This window comes from Pelodiscus sinensis, chromosome 1 (assembly GCF_052426305.1).
Source record: "Pelodiscus sinensis isolate ZL-2025 chromosome 1, ASM5242630v1, whole genome shotgun sequence".
Taxonomy (NCBI): Eukaryota; Metazoa; Chordata; order Testudines; family Trionychidae; genus Pelodiscus; species Pelodiscus sinensis.
The window spans coordinates 309,711,909-309,731,757 of NC_143052.1; the positions used below are offsets into that span (position 1 = coordinate 309,711,909).

The following is a 19,849-nucleotide window of genomic DNA, read 5'->3' on the forward strand; positions in this document are numbered from 1 at the left end:
CTGCTTAATTTGCGCTTTCAATGGGTCTAATTTACATCCTTCTGCTGACAGAAGGGTGTAGTTTAGACACACCCGAGATGTGACTGCATACAAGTGTCCTCTTAATCAATAGTACACAAAGGGACCAGATCTAAGTTATATCTGCTTACTTTACTGATTGGAGTCAGTTCTGAATGCTAATTTTGTCTTGCAAAATGAATATAGCTGTAGGAAGTTGACCCTCATTCTTTTCTATTAATTCAATTCTGAAAGAACACCTAACTGTTGATTGTGTGAACCAGTATCAACCTGACTTTCAAAATCCAGGCAGTTTTCAGGGTTGAATTTGTTTAATTTAAAAAAAACTGTACTGATGTTCTAAACCACTGTGGATGCACACAAACCATACAATGCCTTTGTAATGGTCACAACTGTGACTGTTCCATCTAACAGAAAAAAATAAGACAAGGAAAACAATATAGACTCAAAGATTATGAATCCAATCCTCATTAATCAAGGAGGGCAGATTTCCAGAGGCAGTTTATTGTTTCATGATTCAAAAGCTTAAGATTTAGTATATAGGGGATGATATAAGGTTACTTTAAAATTAGGAGTATGATGGTGCAAAGTGGAAAACCATTCAAAGTAGCATTAAGTCACCCCTTGCAATTAGGGTTTCATTCCAGTTAAGAGACTTTACATCAGTGCCACGTTCTCCAGACAGCCACTTACCAATCTTTGTCTCAGGATATGGGACACCACGTGGATCAGAATAGAAAGCTTCTAGTTCAAATGGACCTTTCCTGTAGAAGGTGAGAACTTTGGAGAAAGGTGCTGCATGATTTCTGCTGAACACTTCATGAACCCTACAGTTAGGATCAAGCAAAACATATTTTCAAACAGTACAAGTGCTGAATCAGTTTTGGGATTTCCCTCTTCTCTTCTCCCCCCCCAGAGAAATGTTGGGTTCTTTAATATATATTGTACAGAAAAAGTCATGTCTAGCACAGACTCTTCTTCACTATCCAACATTACACAAAGATCCATGCTTCAAGATGATAAAGAGAAGCAATTACACATTTGGCTATTTTAGGGCCTGCTGATCAAGACAGTTTAGTTTGTTTCAATAGAACTTGAGAACAGATTGCTAGCAGACTACAGAACTTGACTTTTCAAATGTATCCCTCAATTATCTTGAAATAACTGTTAAAAATAAAAACTGCACTTCTATGATGCCTTTCTGAATCTCAGTCTATGTTCCTGCTTAGCAGCTGATTTGTACTGTGGCTCAGTCAAGAGAGCAGGGACAGTTGTTCCTTCCTTGCTCTGACAGGAAGGCTGATTATCCGTTCAGGATTCTCCTGTGCTCTGGGCTCTCAGTTGATTACGGCCAATCTCCAGAAAATGTAATGCAAGTCCCTACTACTTAAGTAATGTCTTGTTGAATTCCAGTCTTGGAAACCGTTAGATGGGAGATTAACTGACTCACAGCTGAGCCACAGAAAGCAAGACCATTAAAAATGGGAATAGTTTGCACCTTTAGAGGTTCAATCTACAGAGGGGAAAAAAAGGCGAGATCTGTACAGTTGCATCCTATGAGAAGGCAAAGATGGAAAAGAAACTTAGGGTTGAACTAAATGGAACTTGGAGCTAAGAGACTCTTTACCACCTTGGAGAACTAGCACAGAGATTCAGTGGTATATACAGAACTGCTGCAAACTGCATGTGGTAGATTTAATAGAATGAACACTTCTTAAATATGCAAAGCAAACTGAGCCCAGTATACAAGTGGCCCCTTTATCTGTAATCAGTACAGCTCACTGACAAAGACGGTTAGTTCTGAGTCTAACTTACAAGCTACTATTCATGATTTGGTGGGGATTACTACAGAGTTTAGTTTAATTTATGAGACAAAAGTATGTATTTTTACCACAGAACCACTATTGAGACTATATACACAGCACAGTTCAATGGACCTATGAGTTGTTAAAATTGTACATCTTTCTTCAAGGGTCAGTGCTAAGCAGATGAACTTTATCCTTAAATTGTGTAAAACCAAAGTTCCAAAGGGAACAATACTTTAAGCTACTTACCCTTCAGTGTCATCTGTTTCTGTGTTCCACATCAGAGATATTGGGAATGGAACTGCATCTGTGACAGAGAATTCTCTCACTTTAAATGCTGGAGAAAGAATTGCACACTAAAAGACAAACAAACAGCTGTTACAATTGGCTATGTGCTTGAATGTTACACCATTACAGAAAGATTAATTTTAACATTATAGAAAAAATGGATACTTATTGATGAATCAAAACTGGTCTATATAAATTGCTTAAGTGAAACACTTATGAAGGAAGAAGGCATTATGTTCACAAAGGGTATATGTGCATTAGGTGCAAGGGTCCTTCAGTTGCCACTTTGCATTGTAGCAGAACTGCTCGTTATCCCTAAAAAAAACCCAAAATTACTCTTGCTGCTGAACATTACAGTTCAGGGAATGCACCAGGTATTCACCATAGAATGTCATGTGAGCATACTGTGCATGTTCAGAAGTGAAGAGAGTTAAGCTCAGAGCAAGAACAGGAATAGGCTTATGGGAGTATAGTCAATGGAGGTTAAAGAACAATTGTTAGTGAGGTGGAACAATTGTTAGTGAGATGGAAGACAGGAACAGAACAAGAAATGTAATGAAACAACAACAGAGATAAAAGGAAAAAGTTTCAGAGCAAAAGCAATTTACTTTCAGGGTATGTCTACGCTGCCCGCAACTGTCTGCAGCATAGGTAATCCCATTCAACTCCAGCCAGTTGTCTGAATACAAATCCATCAAGGACCCCAATCATGTACCTGGATTGTGAGCCTATGCCACCACATGTTCTCTACTAGTTAGCTCCTTTACCAATCGATTAAAGGTAGTATGAGAATGGTATGCCATTCTACTACACACATTCACTCAGTGTAGATACATCACAAGAGAAACAAGTACCGTAAATTAGCGTATATAACCCACACCCGTTCATAACCTGTGGTTTTTCCTGAATGTGTAAAGAAGTTTTAGATAACCCGCGGATGCGTATAACCCTTGGGTTATATACGCTACACTTTAAGGTAACTGCACATACCAGGATAAACTGCGTCTTGTTAGGTAGCCAGCCTGCTGCCAGTGGCGAGAACGTAGAGCGCAGAGCAGGCGAGCTAGCTAGCCTGCAGGAGGGGAGCCGCACTCACGCCCAGGCTCCATGCAGGCACAGCCAGGCGCAATCCACCCTCCTCCAGGCAGGGAGGAACAGAGAGAGCAGTGCAGGTGAGTAAAAATAAATGTGTATACCCCATGCGAGGAGGGTAGGGGGAGGAAGATTTGTAAAACTGTATAACCCACAGGTTATACATGCTACAAGATGGTAATCATGGATTCTGGGAAGAGCAGCAACCAAACCTTCTAACACGTCTCGGGCTGTGTCCAGACTCAGGGGTTTTTTCAAAAAAAGTAGTCTTTTTTCGAAAAAACTTCACCTGCGTCTAGACTGCAGCCGCGTTCTTTCGAAATTAAATCGAAAGAATGTGGCTTTTCTTTCGACGGTGGTAAACCTAATTCCACGAGGAAGAACGCCTTCTTTCGAAAGTGCTCTTTCGAAAGAAGGCGTTCTTGAATGTAAATAGGGCTTCTTCGAAAGAGAGCATCCAGACTCACTGGGTGCTTTCTTTCGAAAAAGCGGCTTGCTTTTTCGAAAGTTCCGCGTGCAGTCTAGACGCTCTCTTCCGAAAGTATCTTTCGAAAGAGCCTCTTTCGAAAGAGGCTTGCAGTCTAGACATAGCCTAGGAGGGGTAGGCTTGTTAGTATTTAAGGTGCCACAGGACTCGTTTTTGCTGATACAGACTCAGACTTATTTGGCCATAAGCTTTCATGGGTAAAACACACTCAGCTGCATAGTGATGAAGTAGTTTTTACCCAATTCAGGGATCTGACAAAGTGGTTTTGCCATAAAAACTTATGCTCAGATAAATCCGTTAGTCTTTAAACACAGGATGCCTCATTTTTATAGACATTCTAAGTTAGTGTTATGTTTTGTTATTAAGTCCTACACCTGAAAATGTTACACACAAATATATGTATTTGTATATTCAATGGTAATACATACAGGACATCTAAATACGTTCGTAACAAAGGAGAATTGTAGCCTTTGATGGATAATGTAAAATAATTCATGCTGGAGAGACGATCCTCCTGTATTTTTGAAGCGTGAATTATCTTGCCTACAGAATGCACCTAAAAGTGTTTGCTAACACAGAATATCCTGAACATCCTTCAAAGGCCTACTATATGCTGATTACTTTGTCTTGTCTGGATTGGTCAACAATCATTGCCTGACCCAGTATGCACCTGCCAGTAACGCTCTGAATGAAGCCTGAGCGCCCTCAGCAGCACAAACAGGACAGAAAATAAGATGACAAAGGATTGGAAGTCTGGGAAAAACTTGTAGTGGGCTCAAGCCAGAAAAGTGCAGCAACTAGTTATAGTTTAGCCAAATCAGTAAGCGTGTAGAAGAGTGGCAGAGCTTTAAGCATGTCACTATTTCAGCACAAAGCATGTTCCATTGTCTGTTTTAAGTGCCATTTTCCCATCCCTTTTAACTAGTCAATTCTCCAAAGGAAGTACTCCCAAAAGACTTAAGCAGCACTATAAATACTGTACCTGTAGAGCACAGCCTCTTGCAACAGCTTCATCTGCATTCAGCGTTGTGCTGACATCTTTGCCAAAGAACTTTGCAATCTTCTCTTTAACAGCTGGAATGCGGGTAGCCCCACCAACAATCTCAACAGCACTCACATCTTCTACTTTCAGAAGAGTTTGTTCCATCAATAAATGGAGGGGCACTTCTATCTTCTGTAGGAGGTCAGCACATAATTCTTCAAACTGGGATCTAGGAAAGTCAGACAAAAGCCACAGCTGAACTTTAAAAATCAAAACTTTAAAACCTCTTTAAAAACCTGGTAAATGTTTCAGCAAAAAGGCTTGATAAACTAAGTCACCATGAACAAATCTTAAAATTGGTACTGTATTTTTGAAGTTAGCGAATTTACTGTTTGCAAATATGCCAAAAATCAAGTGATGTCCGCCCAGGCTAACACCACTGAAAAGTTACCATGGAAGTTTTCCCACATTTCTATAAGAGCTCAACCATATGCACCATTACCTGAAGAGATTCTTTCTAAAGAATATTCTGCCTCTATGTCCTTTGTCAGACTCTGAAGCTAAAGGTGTCTGATGTTGGTGATTTTTATGCAGCGAGCACTTTTGCCCTAGAAACTGGAGGCACAATACTAAATATCTACCCAAGGTAGTTTATTTTTGGTCAATAATTACTGGAAGTGTTAAGATATTGTGTACACCCTAATCAGAGTCAGGATGTTAACTAGAGGCTAAATGACTAGTTGAGTAGTCGATGGAAATTCCATTAATAGGCACTTACATTTCAAAGGAGGAATGTGGAACTCCATGTGCAGCCCAAGGCCACTGAGAAGTATCACTGACTCCAAGCTGCATGAAGGTGCCAGGTTTGAAATGCACAAGAGTCCCCAGCGAGGACTGAGATTTTACACCTTCGGACTGTTCATGTAGTTTGAGTGTTTGATTTTTCTCTATACATTTTTAGTAGAAATCTTTTGCATTTGGGCTTTTTTCCTTAAGCCTCAAAAGCACAGTTTGGCACAAGACTGAATCATAAGAACATCTGATGCAACAAGGCAGGACTGCTTTTTTTTTTGTTTTGTTTTTTAAATGTTGCATGTAGAGTAATCTTTAGCTATTCTTATAATGTGCTGTGCAAACAATGTTCATTGAAAAAAGCTTGCAAATAGAATATTATCCATCAGGAGCTACATACTTTTCAGCCACATTTTTCCACAGCAGAAAAAGGCTTATCTACCCAGGCACTGATGGAGTAAGTCTTCTTCAGCAGCAGCTGCACGTTTACACCTCTCACTCCAAGTAAAAAACCCAAATCTCTAAATATTAAAAAAGGACCCTAGCGAGCTAAGGAAATTCACAATGAAATTTGTGTATTATGTATGACCGATATAACATTCCTGATGCAAACCCACATAAACAAATACATAGCTTCCATGCAGAAGTGCATGCTTCAACTATCATCCACCACTGACCACATACTGCATGTGCAGTCTTGCCCTACTTCATCCTACAGCCTGCACCACTTTACCAACTTATTTTCACTAGAATTAATAGCTGTTGATGTCTGGAGCAGGAGTTGGCTGTACTGGAAACAGCAGTTTGATAAAGGGTTGAACACAGGACAGCTAAAAGAAAAAATGGCAGTTGTGATGTATGGTAGCATGTGTGCTTTTAAGTGGAAGAATGAGGAATGCACATTAAAGTGGGTTTCCTTTTATGGATTTGTGTCTGGTATGTAGTGTGTGTAGCAAAAATTGTCTCAGACTACAAAGTATTGTGTATAAACATTCTAGCAAGATTACTTCAGATTTGAGACGATATTACCTTGTTCCTAAACATGAGGGCATTTCAGTTTAGGAGTAGAAGGCAGTGTTCCAACATTGTACATTTATTCCATTCATGTAGCTGTCACGTCATGCAATGGAGTCTGTACTACTCCTACATCACAAGATACGGGAAGTGTTCAAACGTTAGATTTCACTGTTCCACCACTGTTTCAAAGAGCTCCATGTTTAATTGACAGTACCATGTATAATCTTTATAGATGATCCCTTTTCTTTTAGAGCCAGGAAAAAAGACTATCACTGAGGTTTTGCTTAAACTCGTACTCACCTGTTCATCTTTCCAGACACATCTCTATCATTCATAAAGCATTCGATATTAAGTGGGATGTCTGTGCTGTTAGAGCTCATTAGCTTCTTCAGTTTCTCACACTCCTGATATAGACGAAGAAGAGCTCGAATTTTTGATTTTGGATCCAGTTTATATTTTGCTTTTATTTCTTCACAAAAGTGATCCACTAATTTTTCATCAAAGTTTCTCCCTCCTAGGAAGGGATCAAAAGCTGTGCCAAGCACCTTGTTTGAAAAAGAAAATAGTTTAGATTCACATTTTAAAACAAAGATACAGGCAGTCCCCGGGTTACATACAAGATAGGGACTGTAGGTTTGTGTTCTTAAGTTGAATCTGTATTTAAGTCGGAACTGACGTCCAGATTCAGCCGCTGCTGAAACTGATCAGCGGCTGATTCCAGGAAGCCCGGGGTAGGGGCTTCCTGTAGTCATCCACTGGTCAGTTTCAGCAGCGGCTGACTTGGGGACACCTGGGGCAGAGCAGTTGGGGTGCTGCTGGGTTGGTCCAGTAGCGCCGCCGCTCCTCGGCGCTACTGGACCAACCCAGCAGCACCCAAGCTGCTCTGCCCCAGGCGTCCTGATTCAGCCGCTGCTGAATCTGACCAGCAGTGGCTGAATCAGGACGCCTGGGGCAGAACAGCTGGGGTGCTGCCCGGTTAGTCCAGTAGCGCCCAGAGCAGCGCTATGGGACCAACTGGCAGCGCCCCAGCTGCTGTACCACAGGTGTCCGGAGCAAAGCCACGGAGCACGGGGGCAGCGGGACAGCCCAGACGCGCCGTGGCTGTCCTGCTGCCCTCGGGCTCCGTGGCTTTGCTCTGCTTTGCTCCCCGTCCCCCTGGTCTGCAGACCAGGAGGATGGGGGGGGGGGGGCAAAGCAGAGCCAAGCCGCGGAGGACGCGGCCAGCTAACAGCTGATCGCGCGCTCCTCGGCTTGGCTCTGCTTTGCCCCCCCCCCTCCCCGGTCTGCAGACCAGGGGGACGGGGGGGCAAAGCAGAGCCAAGCCGCGGAGCGCGTGGGCAGCAGACAGCCCTGTCCGCTGCCCACGTGTTCCGCCGCTTTGCTTCCTCTCCCTGGTCTGCTGGAGACCAGGGAGAGGAACGGCCCCGTTCGTAACTGCGGATCCAACATAAGTCGGATCTGCGTAACTCGGGGACTGCCAGTACTAAAATTTCAAGATTTAATAAAGTGTATTAGTAGAAGTTGATGTTTACACCTATAAGTTGGAAGTTTGCCTTTTAAAAAAAAAACGAACAGCCTTTCTAGAATGGATGCCAGTCCAATGTCATCAGGGCGTTGGTGGATACACAGGTTCAAAACGGCTTATTACAATCTCAAAATGAATGTACTAATTTACAAGCCAATCAATTTACAACTTCAGTAATTGCAGCACAGTACAAAGAGCCAATATTAGTGACATTAAAAACCATTATATCACTTTCCACACATCACTAAATTCCAAAAATGAAGCTGTAAATTTTATATTTTAGCAGCCTTTAAATATACTACCACAAAGAGGATTTCTTTCTAAAATGTGAACAGCAAGTTCAAGAAGTTTACTGCTTTAGTTATTTCAGTGTACTGTTACAACTAGGGATGTTAAGCAGGTAATTTGCTAATTGTGTAGTCGATGGAATTTTTATCAACTAAAAGATTAGTAGATAGGGAAGGCAGTTCAAGCACTCAGTCCTGGGTTGTACAGGGTCCAAGCCGGGCTGCCTTCCTACCTGCCTCCTAATACATTGTAAAATGCAGAGCCATAGTGGGGGTAGTTCCTGGACCCAGTGTGAGCTAGGACTGAGCTGAGGGCCAGCCCACTAAAAAAAATGTGCTGGGGAAAATGTACTGAGGGGAGGTGTGTAGCTGCTTTTGCTTACCAGTCAATCGGTTAATCGACTACACTATTATATCCCTAGTTACAACTATTTCACATGTTTATATTAAAACAGTTTGCAGGTCACTTGAGTCCCATCTCCCCTAAAAAAACTAGTTCACAGTCTAGAGCAACACCTGCTGATCAATACAAAGAGATTTAAGGTGTTGTACAGCCACTTTCTGTTCTATGATCATTTCAAGCACATTTTAGTGGTACAATTTCCCACCCTTGTTTTCTTGACTAAAGGTTACACACCCCAGGGGCTAACAAAAACGGATCATCAGCTGACTACCTTTAGTTTACTCTTGTTAAAAGCACAGGCTGATACTTGAAATGCAGAATGTCCCATGTCAACAAATACCACTATCCGGGGCTTCTCTTCTGGAGCTGGAAGGTCTTGTTTATAAATTCCATAGTTGAGAGCCACTGGAAAGCAAGAAGCATGAAATATTATATTCAGTCACTAGTGGATCTCCAAGCAGTGCATCATTTTTTTGCAATGGAGCACAGTAGCAAAAGGCACTTTCCAACCAAACTAGCATTTAAATATATATGTTGCTATATGTAATTCCTAACACCGTTACTTTATACTACATCATTGAATCTGCTGGGCTGTAAGCACATCAACAAAGATTAAGTATTTATATGGATAATGTTGACATCAACAATTACATGAGTAGCAGTTATATATCCTTTAATGAAAAATGCTAACTAATGCCAGACGTTATGAAATATCTCCTCATATGGGCAAATTAGTGATCAATTGATCACTACAATACTTGTAAGTTTCTCAGAAGAGACAAGAGGCTGAACTAAATGGACCACTAATCTATATTGCTAGGGCAAATTCCATCTTCAAATGTGACAGTGAGAGGGAAGTGCAGTACAGTAGAACCTTAAGAGTTACAAGCACCAGTTACAAACTGATTGGTCAACCGCACACCATGTTCAGAACCAGAAACATGAAAACAAGCAACAGCAGAGACAAGACACAAATATAGAACAGTACTGTGTTAAATTGTTTCCATTTCAATTAAGCTGGTTAAAAGTAGAATTAATTTTGTACAGTAAAGTCTCAAAACTCTATTAAGACTATGCTGAGTTGTAAAATTTTGAAAGAAAAACCATAATGTTTTATTCAGCGTTTTAAATAAAGTTAGAATCGACCGTCACTCCAGAGGTGTTCGAAACTGAGATTCTACTGCATTCCTAGTAAGTCACCTTAGGAAACAAAGCTTTTTTATACCTTCACACTACCTCCTCATGACAGATTTTATAGGTCAAGAAAAAAGGTAAGTGTGTGAACCAACTCTACTTTTATTGATTAGTCTATTTAACAATTTTCAGTTTGAAGTTATTTGAATATCTAAATGGATCTCTATTAAACAGACTTGCTAGAATAGGTTTCCTTTGCTTTACCTGCTGTCATGTCGTTCATCAGTCTCAGACAATTTAGGCCAACAATCTGAGCAGCATCTAGGACAGACCTCCTTTCAGCATCAGTGAAAAATGATGGCACCTGAAGTAGTCACATGGGAAAAGAATAATTAGAAAGCAAGACTTTCAACACCAATATGTAAAATATTACCTCCTTTTGGGGATACAGAATGGGTCTTTGCCACTATATTTAGCCACTTCAAGACTTTAGTCTGAAATAAAGTTCGCTTCTTAAGACCCTGATTCAGCTCAGTACTTCATGGTCCCAATGAAGCCAGTGATTAAGTACTGTGCAGAACTGGGGCCTAGAAGCACATGCCAGTAAAGTGGAACACTTTGAAGAAAGGCACAATGTCTAGTAGAACCAAGCCTAAATTAATTTGACAGACTGGAAAAAACAGTCAAAGCTACTTTCATGTTAACATTACAAGCAGCATCCTGCCAAAAATTTTTAGCCAAGAACTTAAACTCAACTTAGAACTAGAGATATTAATGGTTAACTGGTATGGGGGTTGGAGCAACCCTTGCCCACAGTGTGTCCGTGGGCCCACTGTGGACACAGGCCTGGCTTAAGCAGCTCCTGTCCCTCTTGCGTCCCCCATTCAACTGATCAGCCTTGAGGTTCAACCAATTAAGCAGGATTTTACATAGAACCTACTTAAAAGAAAATGAATTTTCCCAGTGGCATGATGGTGTCAACTGGCAGATCACTTAACATAAACATATAATTCCTTGCTATATTGTGCAGTTTGACAGAGCACTCAATATTTCTATCTCCATATTATCAGAGCAACCGTTGAACACTTAATGTAGCTCCCTCTCCCATCTTTCCTACTTTAAAATAGCTTTTCAAAGCTATTTTAAACTAATATAAAATGTAAAGTATTACAACAAAGTAACATCTGTATTTTAATATTAGTTGGTTTTAGCTTTAAAACAAGATTATATACAGAGTACACATTTTTCTTTTTTAGAAGAAGCTTCTGGTAGTGTTAAATCGGATATATACATTACCCTCAACATACAAGTACTTGGACTGAAAAAATTCTCAAATATTATTTAAACTAGAAATCTTCAGTGATTACCGTATTTTCCGGCGTATAGGGCGACTGGGCGTATAAGACGACCCCTTATCTTTTTAATTAAAAGATAGGGTTTCATCTTATACCCCAGCGCCCCTCCGCCTCCTTTGCTCCCGGTGTCCCTGGTCTGCTGGAGATGGTCCCCAGCAGACCAGAGGCACCGGGAGCAAAGCCGCCAGGAGCGCCTGGGCTTGCTCCTCCCTCCCCACCCCCCCGCCAGAGCCCCTCCGCGGCTTTGAAAGCCTCGGGGGAAGCCGGCGGGGGGGCGCGGGGGGCCCCCCCGCCGGCTTCCCCCGAGGCTTTCAAAGCCGCGGAGGGGCTCCGGCGGGGGGGCATCCGGCGTACAAGACGACCCCCGATTTTTGGGGGATGTTTTTTAACTTCAGAGGTCGTCTTGTACGCCGGAATATACGGTATAGCTAGGGAGATTACACTGTCTACTGATCCAGTGCTATATAATTACTTACAGAAATAACACAGTCTGTTACTGGCTTTTTTAAATTAGTCTCAGCAGTCTCCTTTAACTTAGTCAACAGCATAGCTGTGATCTGTTCCACACTAAAGAAGTGTTCTTCAGCCATGTACATCACCTGTATAGCAGAAAAAGGAGATGGACAATTTCATCATTTTAACTGCAGAAAAGTTGAGTACCACTTTATAGTTCTGGATGTTCTACTCACCAACAACCCTTCCCTGCAATCTTAATGCATTCACCCAGCTCAATGTAGTTACAATTCAAAAATCAGTCACCCTCCCCCCCCATACACTTGAGTGTTTGCAGATAATGTCATTCCATTTCCACACACTGCCATTGATAAATGAAGAGAAGTCATTCAAAGTCACTGGCAGACAACTTGGAGCAATTCAGATAATGGTGCAAGTTGCAAGTGTTAATTAGTGAGGCTAACAATAATGAATCACTATGCCAATAAGTTAAAAAGTGCCATCAATTTTCAAAATGCTTGCCATTGCAAAAAAAAAAAAAAAAAAAAAAAAATCTACCATGAAAAATTCACTTATGAACAGTCATTCACAGCAATATTACAACTAAGGATAGATTAAGTCTCTTTTCAGGATTTTTTGTGCATTGCCATGTTTATGTGGCCCTTCCAGAGCAGCAAAGAAGAGTGTTTTTTAAAAACTGTGATCAACAGGCACCACAAAAAGCACACACACCACAATCACATTAATCTGACAGTGGAATCTTTGGAGCAGATTTAGTAAATGAACATTTTTAGCTCTGAGAAAAAAAATTTAGAATGATTTGTCCCTTCAAAACTACAGGATACGGTTTCTATTCTTCCATATACCAGCAAATAAAGTCCAATCTAGAGGTGGACAGGGATCACTTGTGTGTATGCTTTGCATACTGTAATTATATGACCACTTTTTTTCTTATAGCCTTAGATTAGTGGTTTTCAAACTATGGGTGGACTCAATATTGGGTCATGGAAAGTCAGGCACTGGGTCTGGTTGCTGCAAGGGAGGGGGAGAAAATCAGGTGACCAGTGGGGGTACTAAGGCAGGCTATTGATCTGTCCTGGCACCACAGACTGCTCTGGGCCCCAGAAGTGGCCAGCAGCAGGCCTGTCTCCTGGGGGAAGGGGGTAGTAGAACATAAGAGTGCACAGGGCTCCGTGCACTGTCCCTGCCCTGAGCACTAGCTCCATACGCCCACTGGCTGAGAACCTGATGCTAGCTGCTTCTGGGGAGCAGCACAGTCTGATGCCTGGAAGCCTGCAGTAGCACCCTGCTGCATGATTGACCAGGAACCACTCAAGAAAAGCCCCTCCTGCCCTAGCCTTGACCCACCCCCCTTCAGCCAAAGGCATCCTCAACCACACTCTGGAGCCCACACTCTAGTCAAGTTATGTTGGGTTGCAGGCAATTTTCTGAAACTGGGCCACGAGGAAAAAAAAGTTTGAAAACCTGTGTCTAGACACACATTTCAGTATGTTATGTTCTCATTGGATAACAGTCACTGTATTTTACCTGACAAGTTCTTCTATGCTAAGCTCCCATCTCTAGGTCTTACTTTTTCATTTGGGGAGGTGTGTGGGGGGGGGGGAGAGCGGGAGGTGCTAGTCTCGTCTCTAAGGCGCTACAGGTCCACTTGTTTTCAAATTACTTAGGCCAGGAACACACGTAAGTTTTGCTGGCATGCCTATGAATCTAGGGAATAAAACGAACACCCCTAACTATACTGGCACAAAAGCCCATATGAAGACAGTCATACCAATAAAATAATCCTTTTCCAATACAGTTTATTTTAATTGGAGAATGGCGAATGCTATACAAGCAAAAAGTGCTATCATAGCATTTCCACAGGCATAGCTATAGTGTCCTTTCCAATAGTAATAAGGCTTTCAGTCTGCAATAGATGTTGCAGCAACAGTTTGTGTACATTTGTTGTACTTATCATTATGAACCGCATCAAGTAATAGAGGTTCTAAAAGTGTATAGTATTAACTTGCACTGAGGAACAGGACACCAGCACATAATCAGATTACCACAGTGCACAGGGGGAATTAAGAATAGCATTTCCCTGACTAAAATTCTAGGATTATACAATTCTGCAGTAACCTTAAGAGTTTCCCCACCAGAACGTGTAGACTGTGTGCACAATTTTCTAAAAATTTCCTCAAACAATGAAGTCCTGACATATTGACCTATGAAGCCAGGCTTCATGAACTGGGCTTGTTTAGTTTGGAAAAAAGAAGATTAAGGGGGGACATGATAGCGGTTTTCAAATATCTAAAAGGGTGTCACAAGGAGGAAGGAGAAAATTTGTTCCTCTTGGTTTCTGAGGATAGGACAAGGAGTAATGGGCTTAAAGTGCAGCAGGGGAGGTTTAGATTGGACATTAGGAAAAAATTCCTAACTGTCAGGGTAGTCAAACATTGGAATAAATTGCCAAGGGAGGTGGTGGAATCTCCCTGTCTGGAGATATTTAAGAACAGGTTAGATAGACATCTGTCAGGGATGGTGTAGACGGAGCGTGGTCCTGCCTTGAGGGCAGGGGGCTGGACTAGATGACCTCTTGAGATCCCTTCCAGTCCTATTATTCTATGATTCTATGATTTCACTCTAGAGTAAATCTAACAGTCATTAATGGACCCATCTATCTAGCTCTTTTTTGAACCCTGTTAAAGTCCTAGCCTTCACAAAATCCTCTGGCAAGGATGTTTTAAGCCTGCTACCTATTAATTTCATTTGGTGACCCCCTAATTCTTGTGTTATGGGAACAAGTAAATAACTTTTCCTTGATTCACTTTTTCCACATCAATCATGATTTTTAGACCTGTATCATATCCCCCCTCAGTCTCTTTTCCAAGCTGAAAAGAGCTAGTCATTTTAATCTCTTCTCATGGCAGGCATTCTATATCACTAGTCAATTTTGTTGCCTTTTTCTGAACTTTTTCCAATGCCAAGATATCCTGACATGAGGCAACCATATCTACATAATATTCAAAATGTGGGCATACCATGGATTTATAGAGAGCCAATATGATTGTGTCTCATTCTTTATCCCTTTTTAAAAAAGGATTCCTAACATTATTTGCTTTTTTGACTGCTGCTGCACATTGAATCGATGTTTTCAGAGAACGATCCACAATGACTCCAAGATCTCTCTCAAGTGGTAATAACTAATTTAGTCCATCATTATATACGTATAGTTGGGATTCTGGTTTCCAATACGCCTTTCTATGCATTTACCAACATTAAATTTCACCTGCCGTTTTGTTGCCCAGTCACCTAGTCTTGAGCAATACCTTTGAAGCTCATTGCACTCTGCTATGGACTTTACTATCTTGAGCCGGTTAGTATCATCTACAAATTCTGCCACCTCACTGTTTATACCTTTCTCCATATCATTTAGGAGTATGCGGAATAGGATTGGTTTAGCACAGAGTCCTACGGGGCATGACTATTTACCTCTCTCCATTCTGAGAGCTGACCATTCATTCCTACCCTTCATTTCCTGTCTTAACTAGTTACCAATCCATGAGAGGATCTTCCCTCTTATCCCATGGCAGCTTTCTTTGCTTAAGTAAATAACTATTCAGTTTAAAAGCCCTTCTGGACCAAATGTAAATAGCTTTTACTGGAATTAATTGTGAAATTAAGGAATTTTAATTAAGCACTAGAAAACAAAAGCTTTCCACTATAGCTGTAAATACTAGAAAGCTAGACTGCAAATAAGGCACACTTACCTTTATTCCAACTCCTCCATTTTTCATTGGAACCAAATCATAACTCAAGTTTTCTTTCTCCTTCTGAATAAAAGGATCATTAAATGCACGTCCATGGAATCTCTTGAAATTAGATACTGTGTTGTTAGCATGAGTAATTTGCTACAAGAAAGAAAAATGTATCTTGAAAACTGAATACACAGAACCTTTATGAAGTTATTCCAAAATCTTAGGAAAGATGCTATAATCACTTGTGTTATTCTCAATCACATCTCCATTTGTTCATAGCTCAATGGAAGACTATCACAGCTAATGCTCTCTCCACGGATCAGACCACAAACACCTTTGCCACTTGACAGATATGAATAAGCCAGTAGAGGGATCATGCCTGGTCTGCATCTACCATATAGTTAACATATATTTAGATGCAGTCAACCCTTAATGCACCTTTTAGATATCAAGATCTGATGTTAAAAACAATGTTTTAGCACTTTAAAACCTGGACATGAGAGTCAGCATAACAGTTTTTGATTTTTTTTAAATGCTATCTGACAATTAAGATAAAAGAATTTTAACTAGCTGCAGTCAGCTTTTTTCCCTTTCCTAGAACTAGGCTTATGTTATTAATTTTACTAGCAGCTGGACTCTTTCAAAGACGACAACCCACCTGGTTTTTAGCTGAAACACCAATAGTTCTATTTTTGGATCCAAATGATACAACTGATCTGAAAAAAAAGTAGCATGTTAACTCAATCCTAGCAAAAATTAAAACACTAAAAACAAGAGCTACAGCAGCTGTACTTGTTGCTATTGCAAACAGAATTTGAACAAGTTAAACTGCCAATTTCGTGGCTTATGCTAAAATGCTAGAGAAAATACCGAGTAGTTTTTTAAATACCATACATTGCATGTTTTAACTTACACACACAGAAAAAGTTTCAACTCCAAAACTTGTTTTCTTTTGTAAAAAGTTACAGCATATATTTTGAACCTGAAACCTTCTGTACCATAGTCTCAGCCTGAGGGTAAATTGTATAGAATAATTGCAAGAAAATACTTCAAGTAAGTTATATAAACCAAAACAGTTGCCTGTGACTCTTAAAAAAATAAAAAAATTAACACAACACAACACAACACATAAGTGCCTCTCTGGTAACAAAAGCTATGTGTAAATACCAAAGCATATGCATAAATACATTTGCTGTGTGGCACAGTTAATATTCGGTGAGAATCTTTTCTTATCTTGCTGTGTGGACAAACATACAAACATTGCATGGCAGGTATTTTCTTTTATCTATAATTACATTCTCTATATGCACAATCGGATCAGCTTTGTGAAAACTCCTTTCACCCCGTCTCTAGAAGAACGCAAAGTTGTCCATTTCACATCTATCACAATACAGCACTATTGTTCAGATTTTAAACGGGAGGTCTCCGAAGATTACAGAGCTGCGCGGGGCACATACCGTTGTACCTATTACAGAAGAAATACCAGCTAGGCACACAGCACTTCAGTTGCGCTGAGCAGGCTTCCTGGCCGCTGTTCTCCCCCAAGCGCAGAGCTGAGATCCGGGGAGATTTGTCTAAGGACCGGACGGGGAACCCAGGGACAGAAACGGGGTGCAGCCCAGCCGCCCTGCGCAAAGGGCAGAATCCCCCCCCTTCAGCGTCCCGCTTCTGCGTGGGCGGCCCGTTCCTAACGGCTCTGTGCCAGGCCAGCCCCAGGACCCAGCGCAGCGGCACGACACCCGCGCCCCGGGACTGGAAGCAACTTTACTGCGAGATCGCGGAGCCCGGCGCAGGCAGCTCCCGGCAGGGCCGCTTACAGGTACGGAGCCCGCGCGGGGGTAGCGCACCGCGGGGCAGCTCTGGGAGCGTCCAGCTAGCGCCAGGTCCCGGCGCAGCGAGCGCCCCCAACAGCGGCACCAGCCGCTCCAGCATCCGCCCTCCCCCCGCATCTCCGCGCACATGGGCCGGGAACGGCAGCATCGCCCCCGCAGCCTCCGCGCCAGAAGGCCCAGCCCGACTCCCCTGGGGGCCCGGCCCCCGCACTCACGGGGTGCAGCGGTCGCTGAACTCGTTGGCGACGGTCTCGATGCCCCCCGCCCGGGCTACCGCGATGTAGCAGCTCTGCGAGCCCAGGTCGAACCCCACCACGGACATGGCCCCGCGAGCCCGGCCCGGCTCCGGTACAGCGCTGGCTCCGCCGCTGTGTCGTTTCCTGGCCGCGGGCGGGCGGGGGAGCCGGCGCCGCCGCTTTAAATATGACAGCGGGGAGAAGTTTCCAGAAACTGCGGCAGCTCCTTGCCGGCTCCACGTGCGGCTTCCGCTTCCGCCTTCTCCGGCTTTCTCGAACAATGCCAGCCAATGGCAGGCGGAGGGGCGCAGTGACGTGTTTCGTTCTCCATGACGACCCGCGACGCCGCGGCTTCTGCGCCGGCGGCAGCTGTCAGACCAGGAGCCGGCTGAGAAGGAGGGGGCGGGGCCCGGGGCGGGCAGCACGGAGCCGGGTGCCCTCGGATAGCCTCTGCCCGCAGCTCCGGCGGTACCGCCTCCCTCGGCCTGAGACCGACCCGGCCGGGTGGCGCCTGGTCCCGCTCGGCCTGCGCCCGCTGGCCCCTCCCCGCACCGTTTCCCCTGGCGCCGGGCATTAGCCCTGTTTGGCCAACGGCCGGTGCGGCGGACGCTGCCCGTGAGGTGGGGGCGGGCTGTGCCGGGAAGAGGGAGGCGCAGGAGGGTGGCACCGGCTCTGCAGGGGAGTTAGGGCTGGGCGGGCTGGTTCGCTACTCCGGCAGCCCCACCCCCCCCGCCGCCGCGCGTGAACGCCCCGTTCTAGAATAGTCACCCGCATTCTGGACAAGCGCGAGCTGCCGGGCGCGGAGGAAAACCCCGCAGGGGGAGGGGCTGGCGCAGCGGGCGGTACAAGGAGCCTGGCCAGTGTCTCTTTTTCACTCCCCCGCCCCCCACGATTCCTGGGTGACTCCTTAACTAAAACCAAGCGTCACTTGTAGGCGTTTGGGCACTAGGCTTGCTGTAAGTTTATACAAGTGTAACGAACGCGGGTCTGGTCCTGAAGTTAGGACCCCAAAATACCTTTGGGGTTGGGGCTTAGTTCTTCATTTTAACTCCCTCCCCGATCTTCTGCTGTAGGGTGCTGACTCCTCGCTTCTGGGTTTTTTTTTTTTTTCAAAGATAAACATACTATGCAGTTTAAATCTATGTTAATGTTATTCTCAGCAATGTTAATTGGCCCCTGGGGTGCATCTGCACCCCAGGGTTACTTCAGAATAATAATACCTGTGTCTACAGAGCAAGTCATTTCAAAATAATGTTGAGATGGAGGACTTCTTACTCCAACTCCTGTAACCCTCATTTCATGAGGAATAAGGGAAGTGGAAGGAAGCCTGTTCTTCCTTCCATTTCTGGCCGTGTAGACAGAGCCAAAAGCTGAATTAAGCTATTTTGATTTCAGCTAGGCAGTTGATGTAGGTGAAGTTACATATCTTCATTTGACTTTTGCCCTGCAATGTCAACATGTCCTATCCCATTAATACTTGTTTCTTTATTGGCGCCTTGTTTTTCTTTTCCAGGTTGTCATTTCTCTCTCCCCCTCCCCCAAAGACACATGGGGACTATGAGTTCTATCCCTAAAGTAGCACATTTTTCATTTTCTTTTTCTACAATCACAACTCCATGGGGCAGTTATTTCCATCCCAATTAACAGAGGGCAGTGGGGATAAACTAGGAATGTTTACCTATAGAGACAAAACCATGTGAGGGGTGATTCTGCTTCAGGTATATATAACCATGATAGCAAAATTTCATAAAATATAAATTCAAGCTGTCTAAAAGTGAGTGTACCTAGGCCTAATTCCAATCTAGGAAATCCAAATAAAAATATTTGTGTACTTATCAAAAGCAGTTATGGATTAAATGGGAAGAAGTTCTACATTTCCTCATAAGGCAACTGTCAAATGTTTCCCAAACACTACCTGTCCTAATTCAAGATAAAATCCTTACCACCTGTCAACCTATTAAATCAAGCCTTCTCCCTTCTATGATTTGAAGAATCTTTGCCTCTATCCAACCTGAGGCAGATACGGGGGTTTCAGCCCAGGGATCTTGCAATTAAGGACTGCACCTCTCAATCTACTGCAGCCTTCTGAGATGCTTTTACTTTCTTTGCCCATCACTATTTCTTGCTAAACTGCAAATTTACTCACTCTTGCTCTGAGGTCCAATTACTTCAAGTTACCATCTCTGTCAGCTTGCAAGGAGCTTCTTCAAATCTACTTCCAGCCTTCCTGCCTGTTAGGGTGTCCTTCGTAGAAAACTGCACAACACAAACTCTTTAATGATTCCAAAAGACTACATTTAAACTTTATCCAAGTTCAGTCACATTGGGGAGGAGGAAAGAGACAAGGGGTTTGGTTTCTCATTGCACTTCACTTTATGTACTTGC

General features: G+C 43.0%; 1 protein-coding gene across 2 annotated transcripts in view; it reads right to left on the reverse strand.

Annotated features, from left to right (window-relative positions):
• The window catches only part of HSPH1 (heat shock protein family H (Hsp110) member 1), a 34,039-nt gene extending 16,020 nt beyond the window's left edge, over positions 1-18,019 (reverse strand). The window contains exons 1-10 of one of the 2 annotated variants that reach the window (XM_089775533.1): positions 17,444-18,019; positions 16,055-16,112; positions 15,409-15,549; positions 11,662-11,784; positions 10,095-10,194; positions 8,968-9,101; positions 6,782-7,026; positions 4,673-4,901; positions 2,073-2,179; positions 712-845 (exon numbers count right to left, since the gene is read on the reverse strand). In XM_089775533.1, coding sequence (XP_089631659.1) covers positions 712-845; positions 2,073-2,179; positions 4,673-4,901; positions 6,782-7,026; positions 8,968-9,101; positions 10,095-10,194; positions 11,662-11,784; positions 15,409-15,549; positions 16,055-16,112; positions 17,444-17,550 — 1,378 coding nt within the window. In that variant the 5' untranslated portion in view covers positions 17,551-18,019. Of the gene's footprint in view, positions 1-711; positions 846-2,072; positions 2,180-4,672; positions 4,902-6,781; positions 7,027-8,967; positions 9,102-10,094; positions 10,195-11,661; positions 11,785-15,408; positions 15,550-16,054; positions 16,113-16,853; positions 17,008-17,443 lie in introns of those variants that run through there. The other variant, XM_089775534.1, reaches the window with a different exon arrangement.
• Positions 18,020-19,849: the final 1,830 nt, after the last annotated feature.